Source organism: Coffea eugenioides, chromosome 6, assembly GCF_003713205.1.
Source record: "Coffea eugenioides isolate CCC68of chromosome 6, Ceug_1.0, whole genome shotgun sequence".
Classification (NCBI taxonomy): Eukaryota; Viridiplantae; Streptophyta; class Magnoliopsida; order Gentianales; family Rubiaceae; genus Coffea; species Coffea eugenioides.
The window spans coordinates 9,467,370-9,491,128 of record NC_040040.1 but is presented as its reverse complement, the minus strand read 5'-3'; the positions used below and the strand labels follow the sequence as shown (position 1 = coordinate 9,491,128).

General features: G+C 37.5%; 4 protein-coding genes across 6 annotated transcripts; 3 read left to right on the top strand and 1 right to left on the bottom strand.

Moving 5' to 3' along the window:
• Positions 1 to 385: 385 nt before the first annotated feature.
• LOC113774629 (CRS2-associated factor 1, chloroplastic) lies at positions 386 to 4,363 on the top strand. The gene is made up of 5 exons (XM_027319203.1): positions 386 to 1,363; positions 1,656 to 1,783; positions 2,568 to 2,793; positions 2,905 to 3,032; positions 3,119 to 4,363. Exons 1-5 carry the CDS (start codon positions 517 to 519, stop codon positions 4,118 to 4,120), a joined length of 2,331 nt encoding a protein of 776 aa, XP_027175004.1. The 5' UTR covers positions 386 to 516; the 3' UTR covers positions 4,121 to 4,363.
• Positions 4,364 to 4,934: 571 nt separating this feature from the next.
• On the bottom strand, positions 4,935 to 7,741 carry LOC113775845 (sugar transport protein 14). Its single transcript, XM_027320873.1, has 4 exons — positions 7,333 to 7,741; positions 6,425 to 6,747; positions 5,704 to 6,333; positions 4,935 to 5,587 (listed from the first exon to the last, which is right to left on the bottom strand). The coding sequence occupies exons 1-4, from the start codon at positions 7,469 to 7,471 to the stop codon at positions 5,117 to 5,119; spliced, it is 1,563 nt and encodes a 520-aa protein (XP_027176674.1). The 5' UTR covers positions 7,472 to 7,741; the 3' UTR covers positions 4,935 to 5,116.
• A 4,027-nt stretch (positions 7,742 to 11,768) lies between these two features.
• LOC113773165 (ninja-family protein mc410) lies at positions 11,769 to 16,157 on the top strand. 3 transcript variants are annotated; one of them, XM_027317730.1, is made up of 3 exons: positions 11,769 to 11,916; positions 13,007 to 14,149; positions 15,377 to 16,157. In XM_027317730.1, the coding sequence occupies exons 2-3, from the start codon at positions 13,126 to 13,128 to the stop codon at positions 15,850 to 15,852; spliced, it is 1,500 nt and encodes a 499-aa protein (XP_027173531.1). In that variant the 5' UTR covers positions 11,769 to 11,916; positions 13,007 to 13,125; the 3' UTR covers positions 15,853 to 16,157. The 3 variants fall into 3 exon arrangements, with proteins under 3 accessions (XP_027173531.1, XP_027173529.1, XP_027173530.1); XM_027317728.1 differs by having other exon boundaries at positions 15,374 to 16,157; XM_027317729.1 differs by having other exon boundaries at positions 12,993 to 14,149; positions 15,374 to 16,157.
• Positions 16,158 to 19,696: 3,539 nt separating this feature from the next.
• Positions 19,697 to 21,386, top strand: LOC113776008 (E3 ubiquitin-protein ligase ATL42-like). Its single transcript, XM_027321073.1, has one exon. It carries the CDS (start codon positions 19,740 to 19,742, stop codon positions 21,120 to 21,122), a length of 1,383 nt encoding a protein of 460 aa, XP_027176874.1. The 5' UTR covers positions 19,697 to 19,739; the 3' UTR covers positions 21,123 to 21,386.
• Positions 21,387 to 23,759: the final 2,373 nt, after the last annotated feature.

Here is a 23,759-nt window from a genome sequence, read left to right as displayed (position 1 = left end):
TTGATTTAGTAATTAATTTGAAACTCATGATTAAACGTTATGAGTTTTAAATTTGGTAATTTTTTTTTTCTTTTGGTTCCTTGAGCTTTCCAAAATACTAATTTGAGAATTAGGGGGTTTTGAAATGTTCTAGTTTCATGAAATCAAGTGAATAAAGAGAAAATCCTGGTTAAATTTATTCCAATAATTATCAGTAAATTTTTTTTTCCTGTTAAATGAAAAAACCCAGGAAAAAAAAAAGTAAAAGAGTTATCTTTTTTCATTTTTACCCAAAGGGGAACAAAAATCGTATTCCTGTCCTGCCGAAACTACCCTTGGCATTTCACCTGATTTCCATTTCAAGAAATCATCATGTCTTACTTCCCAGCAAGTATTTGCTCGACCCAGCTGAAGGCTAAAGCTGAAGGAGGAGTTGAACTGGAAAATAGAAACGTCTCCCTCCGTCGGGGCAAATTATAGCTTTATGCTTATATTGATCAAAGTTTGAAGCTTTTTTGAGGAATATTCAGCCAAAAAATGGCCTTGAGACCAGTAATCCAGTTTCCGGTATTCGTCCCACCACCACCCAGCCCTCCAAACCACCGCCCAGCCTTTGAAGTCCGCTTCTCACGGTGGAACAACGCCAACGCTCAGAAATTCATCCGCCGCGAACGCACCCAAAAGGAAATTGAAGACCAAATCCGCTCCCAAAGACGCTTCGATTCCGCCTTCAACATTGCCCATAATTACAACCCGGCACCTCCCACCCCTACCTTTAAATCCACCGGCACCCCTTCCTCTCCTTCCCACCCTTCAATTCCGGGCAAAAAGTCGAAATACTCCAAAAACCCACAAAAACCTAGACTTCCCTTTGATCACCCCGCATTTAAACCCGTCCTTAAACACAAAAAAATACCAGTTAAAAGAATTCATCCTAGCCGAACGACTGACGAAAGTACTAAAGCTGAAGAACAAGAAAAATTTGCTCCCAACGTCAAAATTGATGAAAAAGGGTTGTCATATGAATTTCCTGAAGCTCCATTTCTTTATCAGTATAGTTATACCGAGACGCCCAAGGTGAAGCCGGTGGGGATCAGGGAGCCGCTTGTGGCGCCATTTGAGCCAGGTACTATGGGAAGGCCGTGGACGGGGCGGAAGCCGCTGCCGCCGAGTAAAAAGAAACTGCCGGAATTTGATTCTTTTCAGCTCCCTCCACCTCATAAAAAGGGTGTGAAGCCCGTCCAGGCACCGGGCCCATTTTTGCCGGGAACTGGGCCAATGTATGTGAAGTCTAGAGAGCAGATGTTGGGGGAGCCCTTGACCAAAGAGGAGATTAAAGCGCTTGTTGAAAGCTGCAAGAAATGGAAGCGCCAGCTGAATATGGGTAATAATCAATGCCAACCTTGTTTTTTGATATTAAGGTTATGAGATTATGATCATTCTGTATTCAAGTTTTCATTATCTGCGTTTAGTTATTGATTGGTGAAATTTTGATTTGTGGTGAACCAGATTTTCTGGAACTGTAATGATGTTTAACTGTACAAGAAATTTTCTATTTCTGGTTTCGAGGAAAACCGCTGCGTGTCTTGAATTTAGCCAAGCAGTGACTGAAACCGGGTTTCTTCTTACTATGGGTGTGACCTTTTTGTTAACATGCCAGTGCTTTTGGTTTTTAGGAAGAGATGGTTTTACGCACAACATGTTGGATAACATACATGCTCACTGGAAGCGAAGAAGGGTGTGCAAGATAAAATGCAAGGGTGTGTGTACCGTAGACATGGAAAATGTTCGCCAACAGTTAGAGGTTCGACGTTTATTGGGAAATACACATACATAAAATTTATCTTATTTTGTCTTTTCTTTGATTGCATTTAATCTTCCTTTTGTTAATATGATACTTGCTTCATACTTGAATAGTTTTGCCTTATGCATCTCTTCCTGTTGGTATTTAGTATAGTATGAGCAATGTTAAGGAATTGTGTTCCGCCTTGTTTTATGTACATGAAGCTCTTAACTTTTCATTAGAGCTAAACCATGTGCTATAAGAATTACTCTGCTGATTTTATAGAAAGTATACCTATTCCCCTCCATGTGATGTGTAGCTGTTCTATTTTTTCTTTTGCTAAGAGTCATCTTGGTGAATAGCTGTGTCTGGGCTGTCATTTAAGAACCCAAACTATAAAATAGTGGAGTTTATAGTTGCTTGATTTTTGCTTAACAAGGAACTTGGGTTGATTCCCTCCTTAAATTGTTTAAAACCAAGTAGATGTTAAAATTGTGCATGTAATTGGAAGGTTAAATATTTAGTCCACTATTTGATTGAATTTTCAAGAATGATCCTTGATATTCCTGTTATCAAGCATGATAATGTCATTCTTGTCCTGTCATAGTTGCCTAGTATTTGCCCTGGTCTCTACTAGTAGATGACTGGTGGAAGGAGAATACAGAGAATTGAAGGATCAAAATTCTGCTTTTTTTTTTTTAATCCCCCCTTAGGTTGTGCATGTTTTTGCTGCATAATGTTTGCCTTGTCTAATTGCAACGTCATGGAGAGGCATAACATCCTTTTGAGGTTCATCATCCAACAGGAGAAAACAGGTGGACAAGTCATATATAGTAGAGGGGGAGTGATATACCTATTCCGTGGTAGAAACTATAATTATAAGACTCGGCCGCGTTTTCCTCTTATGTTGTGGAAACCTGTTACTCCTGTATACCCAAGGTTGGTCAAACGAGTCCCTGAGGGTTTGACTTTAGAAGAAGCCACAGAAATGCGGAAGAAGGGGCGCAATCTTGTGCCAATATGCAAGCTTGGTATGTTTATCTTTATTTTGATTGTCTATACCGTCTTTAGGTGAAGTGACAGAGCAAAGTCGACCATTTTTTCCTAGGGATTAGCTGATTATAGTTTTGTGTTTATTACAGCTAAAAATGGGGTCTACTGTGACCTTGTTAAGAATGTCAGGGAGGCATTTGAAGCATGTGAACTGGTGCGAATCAATTGCGAAGGTGTGAATGGGAGTGATTATCGTAAAATAGGTGCCAAACTCAAGGTCTGGTCTTTTAATTATGGATGCTTAACATCTAGAGCTTTGAGGAACAGAAAAATCTGAGCAATCCTTAAATCTTTTAAGTGCAGGATCTTGTCCCATGCGTGTTAATATCTTTTGAGAATGAGCACATCCTCATGTGGAGGGGACAGGACTGGAAGTCATCCCTGCCAGAGCTAAGAAGTGATGCAGAAGGAATGACGGAAACTGAATCTGATGCTACGACCTTTGTTGGAACAATTTTAGAAGGAGAAGCCGAGTCATTAACAGCTTCAGCATCATCTGTTTCAAACACAACAAAAATGAATACAACTATTAAAGATCTCAACACAAGCAGTGGTTCTTGGAATTTTGAAGAGGTGGAATCAGATGGAAGCAGCGAATATGGAGAAGAGGTGGTTGGTGATCTTACAGCTTTAGCCACTTCTGCATGTGAAACGTATGAGAGTGAAAGTCCTCCAGATGTTCAGTGCGCCGTCAGTTCAGATGTTTTGGTGGATTTTGATAGAAGTGAAGAAGAATGGGATGGTTCAAACTCTTACCACAATGCCATGTTAACTGTGTCTTCAGGGCCTGAAACAAGGCTGGGAAGCACTTTCAGTAATGACAACCATTCAGAACCTCCATTCACGGCTCCTTTTACTTCAAGCAAGTTGGAAGGTGTATCTGAAGATAGAAAGGGTATCAGTGAACTTTCAAGTGCAACTACACCTTCAGCTGAGGAAGTTCTTCTCCTCCTCAGGCAGGCTGTTGAAAGTGGGCTCGCAGTTATGTTGGAGGATTCTAGCTTGGATGCAGACATTGTTTATGAAAGAGCCGTCGCTCTTGCTAAGTCTGCTCCACCTGGGCCTGTTTTTAGCCATCGACGTAAGCAGTTGGTGGTTCCAGAATGTGATAAGCCACAAAGTGATGATTTGGAGGTGAAAGAGGCTCTCAAAGTGCCAGAGAAAGAAGTTACTCTTTCAAGTAAGAGAGGAAGTGGGAAAAAGACTTCTAAAGGTCGAAGCATGAAGGACATTAGGGAAGATTATCTAAATGTAAATCAACCGGGAAGCCTAAGAGTAGATGAACTAGCGAAATTGCTAGCTTAATGAGTTCTTTTAGTATTGTTATGTAACTTTATTTGTTCTTCATTTATTTTTCCGATGGAGGAAGGGGTGAGAGGTTGTATGTTCAAATAGCAAGTGAATTAGGGATTCAGAAGATGGTCGAACCCATAAATTAACAGATCAACTTTGTATAGTGTGCTTTATATTAAGGCAATCTCGGCATCTTTCACTGTCATCTTTCCTGTTCTCCGCCTTGGTCAATGAATCAAACATGCTTGGCTTTCAGTTGCGCTATTTTTATCACTCAGTTTGGTCTTCTATGTTTTGGCCGTTAGTTGGTCCTGCGGTTCTACTTATAACTTCCATCTTGAGTACCCTCAATTATGAGCCAGAGAGAATCCTTCTTGACCACCTTTATTCATTCAAACTCTTTTCTTCGATCTTCTCCCGCAAACTATCTCGAGGTTGTGACGTTAACTTCTTGGATTTCGTGCTCAGTGGGAGCACAATTTTGTTAAACAGCGTTGTGTTGGGCTCGTACCATGCATCCATGTATGTGCTTTACAACAGGAAGTTAGATGATCCGCTTTAGATCAAGCTACTTCCCTTTACAACAGGAAGTTAGACGATCCATGCACATGCATCTTTTAGGTTTTTTTTCTTTTAATTCAATGGAGGGATATAAGAGTTATGATCTACCATTGAGAATTGACCCCTCCTCTCATCAATACATATTAAGAAGGAATATGCATTCGAAACTTAAAAATTAGAAAGGAGATATAGGAGGTCAATTTTCTGCAATTTTAGCTCAATTGACTTCATGATATGCTACTGTTTTAAGCAATGACATGAACACTATTACATGTAAATCTGCTTATCAGATTATGACTTGTACTTCCCCATTCTTGAAGTAAAATTATCCAAACAAGGAAAAAGCACAGACCCATAAACACAAAAGCAAAAGAAAATGTGCCCTAGGTATGTCAGGACGCAAAATAATTAGGCACAGAAAGAAAGTAGCTCCCTCAGACCTATTCTCTAGGCTGTTTCATTATTGGGTTTTCTTGGTTTTTGTATCTCCTGTCCATCTTCATTGCCATCAGGTGCGCAGTACCTCTTCCAAAACCAGTGGCTTTGCCACAGCAAATAGATCTCCTCTATTGGGACTTGCTTGGTCTCGGGCAAGAGGAAGTATACAAAGCAGCTCATGAAAATTATTAGACCAGCAAACAGCAAAAAGATACCGAATTTAAGTCCGCAGAGAGCTTTCAGGAAAAACTGAGCAACAAGAGCCGTGAAGAGCATATTCACGCTAACGACAATACTTTGGCCAGCCGACCTCGTCTCCAGGGGAAAGATCTCACTTGGAACTAACCAACCCAGAGGACCCCAGGACCTTCCATAAGCCAGAACGAACACGAAGATCATAATGACAAGGAAAGCACTAATTCCTTTGGAGAGCTCCTCACCCTTTCCAAATTTCAAAGCCAGCGTAACACCAACAGCAACCTGCATATCAGTCAATAGCGTGATGTATTTTAGATGAAGAAAACGTCTACCTGTTAGATTATATTCATAAGCCAGAGGTCATATTCATGTAGTTAGTACTTTGCAAGACAGCATACCATGGTGATTATCATTTCACAACCAGCTTCGAGGAAAAATTTTCTCCTGCCAAACTTGTCAACGAGAGACATAGAGATCAAGGCAGCTACAACTAGTGCACCATTTGTAATGACAGAGGAGTAAAGGGAGGCATTGGACCCAAAACCTAAGCTCTGGAATATGACAGGGGCATAGAAAAGAATGGAGTTATTGCCAGTGAGCTGTTGGAACGCTGGAATACCAAGGGATCCTATTATAAGCTGGGGGCGGTTCTTCCTCTTTAACAGATTTGAGAACGGATTCTTTATAGCTCGTGCTGCTTCGCTTGCTTCTAATAGGTCAGCAAATTCAGCATCCACGTTAGGTGTCCCTCTCACTTTCTCCAGCACCTTTCTTGCTTCGTCTAGTTTACCCTGTTCAACAAGACTGTTTGGGGTCTCTGGAGCAAAAAGTCCACCAACGAACATTATAGCAGCAGGAACCATGGCTAAACCGAGGGCTAACCTCCAGCCCCATGGATGAATGCTTTGGACACCATAATTTATTAAGTTGGCAACAAGGATTCCCAAGCAGGTTGTTAGTTGAAACAGTTGGTTAACTGCTCCTCGGATTTTAGCAGGTGCCATTTCTGAAAGATACAGAGGGACCGCCTGCAGAAACAGGTACAAAACGAGCATATGTGACAATCTTCTTTATTTTTTTTTCACACGAATTACTCGGTGTGTAGGATAAATGGCTTACCTGATTCCCAAACCCAATGCCGACACCAAGCAGGCATCGGCCAATGATCAGCATCGCAATGTTCTCGGCTGCTGCATTGATAAGTCCTCCAGCAAAGAAGCTGACTGCCCCACACATAATGCTCATCCTCCTGCCCTTATTTCTGGTCACGTATGACACCCCCAAAGTTGAAAGAAGTGCAGCGTAGTACAGGGAGGAGGTAAAGAGAGTGAGAACCTGATTATCATATTTACAATAATCTGTTTCAGTCAAATGGTGGTGTTTCCTTTCGTACACTTTGGGGAAGAATTTTATCAAGAAGTCATCCATTGAAGTCACTCCTCCTGTAACAGCAGCCCGTATCAATTTAGAGTTTGTGTCTTTCTTCTTTTTATTTCAATAACGATACATAAATTTGTACTTTCAAAGACAGGAGGAAGATAAATGAAAGAAACCATTCTGCAGGATTATTTGTCATTTATTCTGAAGCAGGAAGTACGCTACAAAAACTATTTCCAGTTTCTGCTCCTTAACGAAATTTCTAAATGAACATCATATTCCCAATAATTATCTACATTTAAAGTAAAAGTTAAACCTTGATTCCCAACCTTCAAGATTGCTTGGAACTTAAATAAAATGATGTGTACCACACATTTGTTTATTAGTATGTATCCCTAAAGGTAACTTTTTGATGATTCTGATGAAAACCACGACAGGACAGAGATAGTGCAGATCCCACCATTAAGGATATTCCAACAAGGATCATGAATTAGTCAAACCACAAAACTACGTACAAATACCAGCACAACAGGAGATGACACCAAAGTGTGCAGAAGTCAGTCGAACCCACAAAAGAACATTGAAATCAAGAAAGTGCCAAAAGCATTGGTGATCTTAAAACCAAGTACTAAAACTACCAGAAGACTCACCAGAAACGCCCAAATCGTAGCCAAAGAGGGATCCTCCAAAAGAGCCAATAAGGCAAGCAGTGATAAAATATGACGTAATCTTATACTCATAGTGAGCAGCCCTCGATCCTCCTCCGTCAACAAATGCCCCGCCAGCCATTGTAGCTTCAAGTCTTCTTCCCAGAAAGGTAAAACTGACCGTTTCCTCCCAGGAGTATTCGTTTCTTCTGCCTATCGTGAGTTTCTTCGTGAACGAGGAAATACAGGGAGGAGCTGATCAGGAAGAGCTCGCAGAATCTTGACAGGAGACGACAATTGTTGTTGACATTAAATAGAGAGATTTGAGTCCTAAATTGGTTAAATTGGATAAAGATGAACTACTCAAACTGCGGAAGTCTTGGTACATTTGGGAATGCATGTTGTAGTTTGTGATTAGGACAGCACGTATTAGTCAAAGTAGGGGATGGATACAAATATTACTACTGGTTTTCTTTTTGTTCTCATTTTTCAACTTGACAGATTATTAATTCATTGAATCCAGTTCTACCTATTGACCGATTTAGTAATTTATTGTATTCAGCTTTACCCTTTGCCGTATTGGAATGTCTCAATAATTTTATTGACCTCTACACTTTCTTTCATTGGTTTGGCTTTCAATAATTTTATTGTTGCTGCATGTGAAGAGTAGCTATGAATTTGGAATAATAAATACTGGTTTGAAAGGCATTATTGATATTTACAGCTTAATTGTAAGTTTTGCTAAAAATAAAAAAAAAGGTTAGTAATTTATTTATTTATTTATTTTTGGGGTTTACGTTCTAAGAATCTGAACCCAAGTAGTATAATAAATTCACCTGAACAGGAGGAGAACTTGCTGGCATATTATTTGTCACTTGCCTATTTATTTAATTTCGAATCTTTCATAAAACAAAACAGTAATTGTAAAGGATAATGGATTGGTAGAATATATAATTATATGTAAAAAATTAGACACGGAACTGAACCAATGATTATGTTGGATTGTCTCAAATCTACCACTTACAAATAATGAGCCATAAACAATGGAAAATTTATGGTACGAAAAAAAATGTGGGGTGGATAAGATAAAGGATTAAATTCTTATCCAGTGTAAGTGCAATGGATTGTTTACATTAATAGGTGTGGACGTATGTTACTCTATACATAACAATAAAAACAAATTTGAAATTAAAGTGCATGGCATGGTATTTAAAGGATGACCAAAAGTGATAGGTTTTAATTAAGGGTTAATCACATTAATTAAAGGGTTAATCACATTTTCATCTTAAGATATTTTCTTGGGAATAAAATGAAAAACTAGAAAGGAAAGAGGAAAACTCAAAATTAAGGGGATTAAATGTGATTAACCCTTTAATTAATAGAGGGTTCTCATGCATAAAATTGGATATCACGTGCCGCCTTCCTAGACTTAATAATCCAATAAATCTTTTCAAATCTTAGTTGGAAAATTATTGCTTGTACTTGTCATCCCGCAATAACTTGACGCCTCCGAAAGTGATGATAGCATTAAAATCTGAGAATTTTACCAGACTTTATCCAATATCAATTTTTGATTTGGAAGTTGGAACAGCTCACGCATTGCTGTAGTTTCTTAGACCCATCACTTCGTTCATTCACTTGAATCCTGACCCAGCATCTCGGGTCCATCCCATTGATTTCTATATATTCTTATCCATGTTTCTTACTATACATTAAAGAAATTTAAGTCAAAAACAAATAAATGTATTTTCCAATTAAAAAGGTAAAACCAGTGAGATTATCAAAAAAAAAAAAAAAAAGGTAAAACCAGTGAGAAGTCAAGCAAAGGCAGCATTAGTCCCTGATTTTAAAGAAATAAAAAAAAATATATATTTTATGGCTGCTTCACCTAAGTAGGATGCGTGACAATTGATTCCAAGAAAGGACACTAAACAAATCACTGTAATATCTTTAATTTGGCTCTCAAACCTTAGTTTTTTACCTTTTTCACCCTATAAAGTCTGAAATATTCAATTGGACCCAAAAAAAAAAAAAAAGGAGAGTAAAGAAGCATAGACCCCAGAAAGATGTTTTCCCCATTTTCTTTAAATTCCTGAGCCTGGACTTTCATTTCATGTAAGAAAGAAGATATGGGATATGATGGATGGATGAGACCCCACGCGCTTATCATTGAGCCCAAGAAAAGCTGGTAATTAGCTTTTCGCATCCCCGATTTAATGGTCATGCAAATTGCAAAGCAGCTGTCGCCGGTTTTTCAGCCCACACAATTGGGGCTGCCGCTCAGCTCATTGGTCCAATCCTTAATTGCCTGTCACCCTCCGGTCCGCACATTCGCTGATCAAGTTTGACCGTTCCACGTATGTATGTATGTTAAGGTAATCCATAGCTAGTTGGGAGGATTTTAAAAAATCCACTACGAGATTGTGACTTGAGACTTCTTGGTGTTTGAAAATTTTACAAATTAAAACGCTAACTAACCCTCACCATCCGGTAACAAAAATCGCAGGTGACAGCATGCTTACAGCAAATTAACGTCTCATTTGTTGGTAATAATAAAACTAGAATTTTGTCCATACCTTGACACAAACTTTTTTTTATTTATTGTGTATCAACCAAATTAGTGGGAAAGGGCACGTGCGTACAAGTGCAAGACAAGTAGTGAAGCAAGTTCTTAACTTCAAAACCATCGAACTTTAGATAAGTGGCAATCAAAAGCGGATTAAAGGAACTAATAGGTCGCTCATTGGGTGTAAGTTGAGGGTTCAAATGTCACTTACAGTAAAAAAAATTTTCAAAAGAGCTGCAGGTCGAGAGTTCAAACTCCACTTGCAGGAAAAAAACCCCTCATTTGATCTAGTCAGGTTATTATATCTTAACATCAAAACCAAGGGCTGATGCTTTACTAAACTAGTAAGAAGATATAGTATGGATGAACAATTAACCTTGTTGTTGCTCCTTATAAGAGAGAAAAAAAGACCCAAAAAAAAAAGGAGCATTCTTGTTGCTTAATTTATTAGTTGATTTTTGCTTTCCAGGGGTGCACTTTCATTCCCTATTCATAAAATGAAGCGGTTAGTTTAGTTAATTTATTATGTCAAAGTTAAGCTAATCAATAGGAGCGGGAGGTTTTGGATTCCAGTTGTGTTAGTAATCTTCCATATACTTCGCAGGTTAAGTAATAAACAAATGTTAATGATTATCCCACTATTATTAGTTGTAATTCCATCTTAAAATTGTTAAAGCCTTTTTAATGTGCTTATTGTCATGGAATCACTAGGTACTTTAAATAAATATTAGGGCTGTTATTAAGGCAGAAAACTATTGGACCGACGTGAAAAGGAATTTCTTTCTTTTTTGTGTTCGCTCGGTAATATCCCAAGTAGATTTGGGCGGTTTTAATTACAATAACAAGTTAACGGAGCTTGGTAATTATTGCGCTAGTTGGCATGGGTTTAAGTAAGAGTGCAGTGATTGAGAGTCATATTTGAAGTTTAGGGATCAAATTAAGAATTAGTGTATAGTTTAATGTGCAAAATGGAATTATTCCCTTCTTCATTACCCAGTGAGATAATATTTTTTATTTATTTTTTTATTCATAGACTATGTTACGCCGTACAAGAAAAAAGGATTAAAAAACGAAGAGTCAGAGAGTCAAAAAGCTAATCCCTCGTAAGGAAGAAGGGAAAAAATGAACGGTTTGAAGCTTGAGGCAGTGGGACCATGTGAAATACTTGACTATGCGTTAAATACCCAATGCATAAAATGAGTTTTTAATCCATCCATGTGAAATTATTTTTTAAATTATTTATTTTTATTTTTTTGTCAACACTCGAATCCTGGACAAGTCAGGAAGGTCATCATACCCTATCAAGGGGGAGCGGACCGCTCGAGCTATCCTGTGGGGGCAGAAGACCAACCACGTAAAGTGGCAAGTTTGTGGGAGGCAGGAGTTGAACCCCTGACCTCCAGTATCATCAAAGAAGGTGATGACCACTGGACCAAATGACCAGTGGCTTTGAACGTATAATTGTAGTTGTAAAATTATTCTTATCAATCGTTATACCATATCAGATCATACTACAGTAAGGTGCTAAAGTAATAATCACATATCTCTATTTAGTTGGTTAATTAGGAGTTAGACTGAGTTTATGCGATAGTTTCGTCGCAGAAATCATTAATTGGAACCGCACCAAAAGTTAGAAGTTAGTGGATGATAATGGCCAAAAATAAAAGTTAAAAATTAAATATACACTAATAAAAAAAAAAGATTTTAGAGATGAAATTGGACACTTTTCCTAATTTAAAATATTAAATTGTAGGGAGTAGGAAAGATGGACAAAAAGCAATGATGAATTATAGAATTCCATGGCAACCACGTGCTCAAACACTTCACCAGGGAAAAACAATTAATTAATATTAAATGGTCCCCATACACTCTCCTCATTCCCATTGCCCTCACTAAAACAACCACCATTTCCATTCCACCCCCAAACAGCCCAAGCACCAAACCCTTTTTCGGCGGCTCTCTCAGTATCGGTTCTAGCACCTCTGAGCTTCACAAAGGGGTTTTGAATCAACCACCATCAGGTATATCTTGTCTGTTTCTTCTTTGTTTTTTTTTTCTTTTTAATCTGGGTTTTGATTATACGTACTAGTTTCAGCTTAATTTATCCATGATTTCATCCTTTTTTTTGTTTGCTGGGCTTGATTAATTCATGTCCTATCTCAACTTGGTTTGTTTCATTTCTTTGTTTGCACTGGTCCTCGGTACTTGTGTTTCACACTAGGTAGGTATATCTGTAAACTTAATTTAATGATTCTTGTTTCGGTTTTAGTCCATCTTGATATGTTTTACCTGTCTGATCTTTCCCCGGAATCATTTTTTACTCTTTCTTTTCTGTTGGTTTTGATGAATACTAAGCAGATATAATTTTTTTTCTTGATATGTGGGTTTTGGGTTTCAATGTTATCCGTATTCGGGTATCAGATCTAATTGTATTTGCCCCTTGAGTAACTGAGGTTATTCATGACTAAGTCGCGGTATGCGAAAGATTAGTTAAGTTGGTTAGTTTAGCTCTGTCTCAGATACTGAATATTGTGATGCTGGACGAGTAAGTTCAAGTTATGTGCATACTTAAAATTGAACGAGGCTGGTTTTTTGCTCTTTTACCAAGTCTTGCAGGCTGCTTAACGCAAAATTGTATGCTTACTCTGACTTTGGTTAGACCTTCTAATTGATGATTTCAATGACTTTTATAACTTAATATGTAGGTGTCGTTAAGGTGGTGTTCTGACAGCTATGATGCTTATTTATTACTACTTGTTTTCAAATATGGCAATTTTCATTTTTTATTATCGTAGTTTGCTTAAACTGGATAAACATCAGGAATTATTGCCAGAATCATTCCCGCATTAAGTTGAAAATTCATAAATTTGCACCTTTTGGTCTCCATAACATAACTGTTCGTATGTTAAATAAGATTTTTTGTTGGGATGGCCGTTAGAGTGACTGATACGGGTACATCAGTTTTCATATATATGTTTTTTCTCCTCTTAGCTTGTATCCGGCCGATAGAACACAAGCATCATTTTTCTTGCGTCTTCTAGTTGTTAACTATTATTGGGATTTTGCTTACCCACAATTCCTTTTTCTCAAATCTAAGATGGATTTGTGCAGATGTTTAAGCTTATGGTCTGTTGCTACATACCTGAAGTGCCTTCTTAGTGAGAGCATCCAAATAATTCTGGGATCAGAGTGTAATTGCATTTTGATGAAAATCTGACTGTTAGACCAAGATGGAGGATGATAATGGCCTAGACCTGAGCTTATCTCTTCCATGTGGTGGAGATAGTAATACGTCTAAGGGTAAAATTGGCACTTCATCAGAAAATAGGTCAGACATTAGTGACAGAGATACCAAATTGATCAATGAATTTAAACAGTTTCTTGATGGCGGCAACATGCAAATTGTCTCTGGAATGGTGTCTCAGGGGATTGATTCTGCGAAACCTGAGATTTTCTTCAGCAACCTTTCAAACACTCCTGCTGATGTAGATACTTCTAAAAACATCAACAGTGGCGTATTTTGGGCTGTAAATGATAGGCCTACTGAAGGTGAAGAAAATAGGACAGATATTCGTGAAAAACGAAAAAACGTTTTTGGCGAGACAAGTAAACCAAAGAAGCATGAGAAAGAGACTGACGGTAGTGATCTACAAGACAAGGCAAGGGTGTCTTACATTTCCATAAATACTGATGATGGTTCGACCGCAGAAAATGAAGATGTTGCAGATTCAGAAGCTGAGGCTTCAACGTCTAGGCAGCATATGTTGCACCAGGATGATTTAGCGAAACGATATGCCGGAACTGCTCTATCTGAGGGGCGCAAAGATTTCCATGGGATATCTGAGTCAAATGTTGGAGAATTACCAGGACAAAAGAGGTTTATTATTACATCAGAAAGGGAATTTAAGGTTGGGAACATGCCTCAGAGTGTCCAGTTCCCTGTCCAGTCGGGTAACATTGTGAGCATGTCTCAGCCACTGCCTGCAAAGGACTCTAAACCTGATGGTGTTGCCAGCAGACAACTACCTAACATGATGCAAGTTATGGCTGCTACGATCAGCGATAGAACTGGAGGCCAACCTGTATTGCCTGCAAATGCACCATTAGTGGTTAGCTACTCTTCGGTCCCGCTTCCAGCACTAGATAAAGATAATTCTAGGCCAGTGGTTTCTCATCTGCAGATCCACCCATCCTTTGTCAACAGGGTTTCAACACACTCAGATAAGCACATGGATAATCTGAAGATAAGTCAAGGTTTTCTCATACCCTTCCTACCTTTCTTATGAGTTGCAAGTCTTCAGATCTTGCTTTTGTAGCATGATAAAATACCTAGAGTATTAGGTAAGAAAGATTGTTGGTTCAACATAATTGCACAAAAGTTGATAATGCTTTATTGCTGTGGCAAGAAGTAAGGGATGTAGAGGTAGCGGTAGCTTTTGCCATTTGCTTTCACTGTTGTGAAGTGTAATGGAACTTAAGATATGTTTTTGTTGAATGTGCCTATAAATTTGATTATTTGTCAGAATTTTGGATAAGGACAATTTGAAGTTGAAAAAATGAGATCAACATTCTAAGAATTTGATGTCTTGCTAGTTAATAAATCAGTCATCAGATTGGAAGAATGAGGCCATCCATTGCACTCTATTTAAGGATTAACCCTTGATTTCTATTCTATGATTGGTGATCATAGAAGTCCCCTTTACCATTCTGTATAAATCGGCTATTCTATTTGTATTCGATCCGAGCTCTTGGAATTGGATGTGCATGTTAGAGAGAGGTGGAGCAGCAGCCGCGTTGTCCAGTTATTTGTTATGAGAAAAAAAAATGGGAGGCAATCATGTAAAGAAGGAACATATTGGTCTAGGGAAAGAATGAAAAGCAGAGTGGTGTGTGATAAATGGCAATGCCAATTTTGGCTCCTGTTAAAACTTAATATATTGGCTATCCCTGGCTTCATCGATTGGACATTGTTCACTTGCATGAAGATAAACTTCAACTTTTGTACCATGTAATGTCACCAAAATGTGAGGTTGATTTAGTGATCCTTGAAGGTTTTCCTTGTCTGGAAAAAAAAGGTGTTTACCTGTTTCTGTGTTAGTTTCTTGGGTTGATACATCCAGAAAAGGAAGCAGTGAGGGAGTAGTTGTCAGAGATGTTATAGTAGTTGGCCTCTTTTGGTTGTCCAACTTGTCAAAAAAATGTAATGATTTGGATACATCTGCTTAAAATCTGTGTACGAGCACCATTTGCTGAGCTGCAAAATCAACCTTCTTTAGTTCTCTGGTTTCTTGTCGTGTTTATGATTTATGGAAGCTTTATACTGTTGGAAGAACATTAATTGATATTAATATATGCTTTTCTAGACTTGAATACCTTTTTTTTTTTTGGGAGGTTCATTTTATTGGTTATTGGATTATCGAATGGCTGCTTATTTATTTGAAATGAGGTTCTTACAACTGCTTATTTATTTCCCTTCAGTAGTTCCGCAAAAGATGCCTGAATCTAAGCAACACGATGGGAAAGGATTATATTATGCCATGGGGAATGGTAAGCTGCTGGCGGAGGGAGGCGCTTCTACTCAGACAGATGATGATACGAAAGGAAGCAAAGGGTCCATCAGGCCAAAAGACAGACCTGAGCCACCAAGAACAGAAGCGTTTCCTTCTGAATATCCGACCATAAAGCCAGGTATTGCTGCGGAACTGAAATTTGGAGGTTGTGGTTCGTACCCAAATTTACCTTGGGTTTCTACAACTGCTCCTGGCCCAAATGGCCGAACAATATCAGGGGTAACCTACAGATACAGTCCTACGCAGATAAAGATAGTATGTGCTTGCCATGGTTTGCACATGTCCCCTGAGGAGTTTGTTAGGCATGCTACTGAAGAGCCTGCAAAGCCAGTTACTGGTACAGGTGTATTACCGACTAGCAATCCTGCGACCTCAGCTCAAAGCTGATTTAGCCACGGAGAAACGCTGCTTTCTGCATGGCTAGTTATAGTTGTCAAGATGCAAGAAAAGAAAGCTATGTTTTTAATGAGGTGTTGTTTCAAACTCATCTCGCCAATGAAATTTTAGAAGCAAATATTTTGTTTGAATGGCTGAGGCTGCAGCAATTGATATGGTATCCCGCAGGATTATGTAATAACCCTTTGGTGCATTTTTTGGTCAAATATGTCATGAACAAAGCATCCATTGCATTTAACGGTAGTTCAGAACATTGAATCTTCTGTACATTATGCATGAGGGAGCCCTTTTTGATATGTTTTGAAGTGTCTATGAGGATGCACCTGATCGTCTTATTGGTGGCCACTAGGATGAAATTTCAGCAATTCCAGAAAGTAAAGTTCTCAGGTAGTACAGTACGGGTCTATGAATTAATTAACTTAACCATTGCTAACATTGAGTGCATTGAAGGGGTAAATTAAATTCTAGGAGGGTGGCAATTTTAATTCATTTGCGTAGTCCTGGTTCATTAGACAAGAATTTGGTAAGAGCATAAGGTTGGACTGCGTTTGAGGAGGGTAAACGAATAAATCCAATTGGAGATGGAAGGGTGGATCGGCCCAAAGGAAAAAACGACGCAAGAAACAAGCGACTCCTCCTAATTATTCTTATTGATTCGGTTAAAGTCTGAAAGTTGGAACAAACCAGAAAAATACTAGGGCTGTAAATCGGGTCTAATGAGCCAGACTTTGATAAGATCGAGTTCAGCTCGTTTAATTTGTAATATTTTCGGGTTTCGGGCTATGAGTTTCGAGTTAATAGATGTGAATTTGATACTCAACTCACATAATATTCGGGTTGTGAGCCTTATTCAGGCTTAACCCAAACTCACTTATTACTCCTTAATTTTCTTAATATAATTACTATAACTATTAAGTTGTAAAACTAATTTAACATTTACAAGACTACAATATTAAAACTAAACATGAACAAATAATAATTCTTAAAAAGTATATAAACCAAAAAATTTTCAGCAATATTTATATTTAATTCGTTCAAAATACATGAAAAATAGTAATAAAACATGCGGTCATAAGCCAATACATCTTTAAAAGTTGAAACTTTTTTATAACCATGTGATTTGAATCCAAATATGCTTGATGATTTGTGTTTCTAGACAAAAAAGAAATTAACCAATATTATGCCAACATAAAAATTTACTCAACTAATAAGAAAAATTAGAGGTTCGATTATACATTACTAATATTGGCTCTCAAGAAAGCTTATAGAAGAGTCTTCAGATGTATTTTGTGTTTTGTAATTTATATATATTTAGTATTTAGTAATAATATATTTGGATATATAATATAAAAATATAAATATTATATATATAAGTAATTAAAGGGTCGGACCTATATCGGGTTTGAGCCTAGTGAGACCCAAACTCGACTCATATTTAATTCGAACATTATTTTTTAGGTTCAAACTCAGATCGGCCCACTAAAAGGTCGGACTCATCGAGCATTTTATCGGGACGAACGAGTCGAGTTCGGGCTGACCCAACCCCACTGACGGTCCTAAAAAATACTCAATGCCGACACATTCTATAGCAATCCCTTGACACAAAGTTCTGTACTGCATAATCATCATTCACGGAGTTGATCGTTATAAAAGTTTTTTTGTTTGTGAAAAAGAGGGAAACGGCAGTGACGTCAAAAAAAAAAAAAAACCCAACTAGGAATCAAGAAAGACAAATGTCTGATGAGATCGTATAACATCAATTGATGTCTGGGGTCAACTTTGTTTCTCATGCATGACACAATTGTACAGACTTGAGTTTCTGTAATGTACATGCAAAAAATTGTAGATTTCTACGTTATGGATGGCCTGATTCCATGTATCAATCAACATGGACGATTACAATTGGCTTTTATTAAACTGCTGTGTTTTCCCTGTCGAGCCGCCACCCTGAAGTGATGGCCAGTGAGTCGTCAACACAACACTTCCTTATTATTATGTGACCTGTGTATGTATGGCCTGTTCAATTCAAAGCATCTCCTGCCCAGCCAATTATTAACCAATTCTTTTCCAGCCAGAACCCGTTTGGACAGGGCTGTAATTTTCGTAAAGTCAAAACTCAAAAGTCAGGGTTTGGCATCATCATATTTTGAGCTGGGAACAGATTTTTATACTTGTCTAATTTGCTAAACACAGGGCGGATTATTAAACACTAAAGAAGAAGAAGAAGAAGATAAAACAATGAGTTGCATGAGCATGCATTATCTGTCATGCTTGTGTCATGAGAGATTATGAACAGGCAAAATTCCTGTAATTATCCTCCATGTCATGTGCAACAATGCCGGATTTCGTGCTCTGTTTTCGTTCATTCTCTTTTTGTTGGTGCATTCCAAGAACAATAAAATAATAAAAAGAAGAAACTATGAGTAGAAGAAGCTGGCGGAAATTCAGAATAGTCATTGTACACATTCAAAGAAGTGGGAATGATCAGCTAGCATTTAATTTAAGGGGCAACAGAATGACTAGCTAGCTACTAGGAGTTCGATCTAAATTGTTCTCGAAGAAAAACTTGCTTTTGCAAGTGTGTTTGGACAGCCAATTATTTGGCCAAATATATTTGCTGACATCACCATTACAATTTTCAATACACCTTTTTATCTTCCCAATTACTTTTTTATCTCACATACATCACATCACAAAAAGTGCTACAGTAAAAATATTTCAAATAACTTACAATCCAAACACAGCAGTTAGAAACAAAATGGTCCATTGCCAACTGCTTGAATTTGAATGAATAGACGGAACAAAACTAAAACGAAAATTATGTAGGGACTTAAAAGAATCTGTCCCATCTTTCTTAGTTTAATAATGCAAGTGATCAAATAAATTGAAAAAAAAAAAAAGAAAGAAGCTTAAGCATATCAGTATGTAAATCAAACCAAATTTGTATTCATTCACATGGCCTTGTCTTGTAGGCTAGTTCAGGTTTTGCTACGAACCAAATATATATTGTTTATTAGTTGACCCTGTTTTGGGTTTAAATCGTGGACTATCCTGCTTGCATAATTAGAATTTTTAATCATTTCAAAAAGGGGTAGTATTATATTAGTCGGTGGCAGTTTATTAACCGGTTGCAACTAGCCACCTATAATCTCAATTTATCTGACTTCAATCAAGATTGCTTGTGGTTGTGGTGAAATAACTTTTCGATTCGATGCACTATAGAATTGAATCGAATAGTTCATAGCCATTGACTTTTTTGTTGGCCACAATGAATGAAGTGACCGGACGGCTAGTTCTATTCTATTTCTATCTAGAGTGTTCAATCGGATAAGTGCATGTAAAACCTCACCTAATCACTCTTTCTTGTCTTTCCTCCTTTTCCCAATACACAAAAGATATATATATTTCTTAGGCGAAATGAGTACAAATAATCACAAAAAGAAAGTGGAGTATTTGTTTTTGGGGGAATTAATTAGAACATCAATACCACTGAAGAATATTCCACGTTTTACCAGGGCTTGTTTTTTTCGGCTCAAGTTCTGCATGGTTGATGTAAATTTCAAATTTAGCAGCCAATCATATTTGCAGTTGAGGATGAGTAATATAGTGCTGTGAGGTGATGTCAGGTTGAATGTGTTAAAAGACCATAAGCCATCCCCACTTCTCCATCATTATCAGAACTTGAAATTTTTAAAGAACCTGTGCACCAAACACAACATATATTTATTACCCCAAATTGGGACACAAGAACAACCTACACATGAAGAAACCAAGAAAACTGACCATCCAGAAAGGGTATACTCTTCATATTAAATACTTGCTTGCCAAACCAATGTCAAACTAACCTTTTTTTTCAAGCCATTCTGCGCCAGGAGGTAATGTATCTTCAAGAAGGATGCTCTCCGCGCAAGTGTGGACTTCTTCTAGGCAAGTTTCAACCTTTCAATCATCTTTCCATGAATTCGCTGAGTTTGTGTATCTGTTTTCTTCATCTTGCGCTCTTCCAAGTTAAAGCACAGACATCTGCAAATCAGTATGGAGTAGCTTCACCAGATGCGGTCTCCAATTTTCAGCCTAGCCTCGCTGTGGTGATTGGCATCCTCGCTATCATGTTTTCTTTAACTTTTATCCTCCTGCTATATGCAAAGTTCTGCAGAAGCACATCATCCAACTCTGTCCGCACTAACCTGCAAATTACAGATGGCCTGCCTCGTTCAAGGTCACGTTTCTCAGGGATTGATAAAACTGTTATTGAATCCCTTCCTTTCTTTAGATTCTCTTCTTTGAAGGGGTCCAGAGAGGGGCTTGAATGTGCAATCTGCTTATCAAAATTCGAAGATATTGAAGTTCTTCGGTTACTGCCAAAGTGCAAGCATGCCTTTCACATCAATTGTCTTGATGAGTGGCTAGAGAAGCACTCAAGCTGTCCACTTTGCAGGCATAAGATCAGTGCCGATGATCTTTCAAGCTTCACTTATTCGAATAGTTTGAGATTCATGTGGAACGAAGCAGAGCTAAAAGAGGAATCCAACATGGAGCTTTATGTTAAAAGAGAAGAAAGTTGTCTGGGATCTTCAAGATTTAGTATTGCCAGCAGTTTTGGGAAAACAGGAAAAGATGTGAAGGAAGACGAATTGCCAATTCAGCTAAATGGCGATGCAGACGAAAATGGAAAAATCTTTCACAAATTTAACCACAAAATAGTTGTCTCTGATGTTGTCCTCATGAAGAATCGTTGGAGCAATGTGAGTTCTTCAGACCTGATGTTCTTGAATTCAGAGATGCTTAATGACGTGTCAAGCAACAGATTCTCCGCTTTGGAATCGGGTATTACCGGGCAATCGACTCCAACAAGAGTGATTGGAGATGGTGAACTGATGAATATTAAGCAGGAAATGGACAGAAAAAGAGAGTTTGAGATCAAGTTCAGCAAAATCCAGCACAATGATTCATTTCCACCATTACCAAACTTTGCAAGAGCTTCATCAGGGTCTAAAGGGGATTCAAGAATTAATGAATCAAATGTCCTGAATCCCTCTGAGAAGAGATCCATGTCAGAGATAATAGTTCATCCAAGATTTAGAGAGTTCAACACCAGGAATAATGACGATAGAGAGCCATTCAATCCAGAGAACAGTGTGAAGGAGGAAAAAATAAGGAGACTTTGGCTGCCAATCGCAAGAAGAACAGCTCAATGGTTTGCCAACAGAGAGAGAGGATCAACTCAGCCTCAAAACACAAGGCAATCTTTGAATGCTTAAACATCCAATATAAAGTCTCTGCCGTATTCAGGGATTTGAAGTTCTTGAAACCTGGTGCAGTTTTGGATTCTGGTTTTTGGTTAGCCACTCGTTGAAATCCTCTATAGATAGTAGAATTAGTTTGATAGGTACTTTCTTCTTCTTCTTGTTTTTTTAATAGTCTTTTGTAGACATATTTTCAGCTGCTAATTGACTTGTCACAGAAATAAACATGAGAATACTTGCATCAACATTGTACACAAAATCACTTAGGTTAATATTCATAATTCGGGCCTCCAGAAGTTTGAAGTGATGATCATTGATCACCTTATAATTGCAGTACGAAGTTAGCGCCTAATAAGTTCATAAACAAGGCTTCCGTTCTGCGTCCCTCTGTCTTTTATTGCTGCCCACGTTGCAAATATATTATGATACTGTATCCATTAGAAAAATAAAGCACTTGAGCAACAAGCTCCGCGCTCGCCCCGGTTTCTTTTCTGGTTCCTTCAATCAAGAAGGACTATTTAACGTGTAACTCCTTGCGTGGGAGAAGCCCTCTGATTCCCCTCGTTTTTTTTTTTTTTTTCTTTCCAAATTTGTTGACGAAAACAAGAATTATGGTCTGGTTGAGACACTACTATAATATTTCTCAACTTGTATACTTCAGAACATAGATAATATCTCACTATCACCAACCCCGTATAGGCTTATAGCAATCTCTAGGTAAGTTTGGGTCGATGAATTTAACGAAAGACTTTGAAATTCATCCAAATCGAGCTTGTTCAATTATTAAAATATATTTCAAATATTATAATAATTGATAATTTACAAATTCAAATACATTCTAAATAATGTAAACAATTAGAGAGATTTGAAAAAAATCATCCATCCAAACGCAACCTATACTCCTAGTTCTTTGATTGATGTGATTCTGGTCAATAACCAATCCAGCAAGAAATCAGAATACTCGTCACCCCCATCCATGTCGTTCTCAAACATTACCCACCACAGCGCCAACGTAAGAGATGATTCCACTTTCTTTGTCGTTAATCAAGGAATTACTAAACGTTCAAGCATGTTTTAAGTAGTCTTCCGTTTTTAGAAAGGGAAAAAAAAAAATTGAAGCCGATCCCTGGTCTCTCTCGATCGTACTTCTTATTCCAAACCGTAACTTATTAACTAACAAGTATTATGGACGTCAAATGATTTTCTAAACATAAATTATACGAAACAAAAAGGACATGAAAAAGCAAAAGTTTCTTGGACTTGACCGGTGCAATTTTTTTTTTCTTGTTTTAATTTGGAGGTTTATTAAGGACTTTTGTCATGAGTATATATATATATATAAAGTCCAATTGTTGTCATTGAAAATGACTTATCATCATCATATTCACTTCTTTCTCATTCTAATATAGTAATAATTACTACTTACTAGGTGCTTATTTAAGTGTTGTCTGAGCCAATGAATATATTGGTCTAGAGATGATACAACAACTGAAATGGAGGTTTCTGAAAATTATGATTCTCCCGAGTTCTAATCATAATTTTGTATTTATTCCACAATCTTTCAGTTAATTGTAAAATATGTGTTATTATTGGTATCATCGACATGGATTAATTCTACTTTAAACCAAAAAGAGAGAGAAAAAAAAAAAAGAAAAAGAGGACCGGAGTGCCAGTTTCTTGGTAATTGTCATTAATTGACTTCTTTACACTAAGAAGAAAAGAAAGGGTAAATCCTTGAAAATAAGGACCGGAGAGGCAGCACTAGCAGTTCTCTTTGACCTTTTAGCTTAGTTTTCGAAGTAGTTAAGTTAGATGTATTAAACCTAATCCACATCATCTAATTAGTATTGGGATTAATAAAAAAAAAGGCCTCTAGTCATTATTGTTGATTCTAATCAACCTACACTTGTATTAAACGAATTGAATTTGTCTAAAAGATGACACTGGAACTATATATATATGTATATATATCTTTCTTTCATCATCACAAACCTGTCATTTAAAGCTTATATCACCGGAAAGAGATGGGCACCGGATTGAACGGATAGAATTATACCTTTTTTTTTTTCAAAAAAACAAAGAAGTATCTTTCTGCAGGAAAAAGATAAAACAAGATGGAGTGATGTCATGTATAATGTCATCGAAAACCCCTTCCTAAAATCCACCTAGGTATGTTTGTTTCCCGGAATTGGCACTAGGATTTCGAGTTTAGATGGGTGTTTTTGTAAAACATGCCTTCACATAAGGTAGCTGAGATGATTAAAAGTAAGTATGGTCACAAATAAAATGTGAAGGTTCGTAAAAAAATAAAATGTGATATCAGATGAATGAAGACATACTATTTAGATAAATTTTTTAAAATAATACTGTAACACTTCTTCTGATGCGATTATATCAGGTATATATATATTAAAAAAAAGTAATTGATGCTCTTGAATGCCCCTCATTCTAACTTTTCGTTGCAATTGGTAGATAACGCTAGTGCTTTTTTTTTTTGGTTCACTCGAGCCCAGATAGGTTGAAGAAGATTTCAGCTTCTCTGATAGGATAGATCAAGATGCAGCTTCACATATGAACAAAGGAATAATACCACTTGTCAGCAGTCCTGTTTGTGGAGGTGGGGTAAGAGGTGGTCTCAAAGCTGCTCAAATT

Excerpts from the sequence above, each read along its gene's own strand:
- LOC113773165 (XM_027317728.1), top strand. The coding sequence starts at position 13,126 with ATGGAGGATGATAATGGCCTAGACCTGAGCTTATCTCTTCCATGTGGT. Across the intron at positions 14,150-15,373 it reads TAATCTGAAGATAAGTCAAG|TAGTTCCGCAAAAGATGCCT; the intron begins GTTTTCTCATAC and ends ATTTCCCTTCAG.
- LOC113776008 (XM_027321073.1), top strand. The coding sequence starts at position 19,740 with ATGTATCTTCAAGAAGGATGCTCTCCGCGCAAGTGTGGACTTCTTCTA.
- LOC113774629 (XM_027319203.1), top strand. The coding sequence starts at position 517 with ATGGCCTTGAGACCAGTAATCCAGTTTCCGGTATTCGTCCCACCACCA. Across the intron at positions 1,784-2,567 it reads ATGTTCGCCAACAGTTAGAG|GAGAAAACAGGTGGACAAGT; the intron begins GTTCGACGTTTA and ends ATCATCCAACAG. Across the intron at positions 2,794-2,904 it reads TGTGCCAATATGCAAGCTTG|CTAAAAATGGGGTCTACTGT; the intron begins GTATGTTTATCT and ends TGTTTATTACAG.
- LOC113775845 (XM_027320873.1), bottom strand. The coding sequence starts at position 7,471 with ATGGCTGGCGGGGCATTTGTTGACGGAGGAGGATCGAGGGCTGCTCAC. Across the intron at positions 6,748-7,332 it reads CTACGATTTGGGCGTTTCTG|GAGGAGTGACTTCAATGGAT; the intron begins GTGAGTCTTCTG and ends CTGCTGTTACAG. Across the intron at positions 6,334-6,424 it reads GCATTGGGTTTGGGAATCAG|GCGGTCCCTCTGTATCTTTC; the intron begins GTAAGCCATTTA and ends CTGTTTCTGCAG.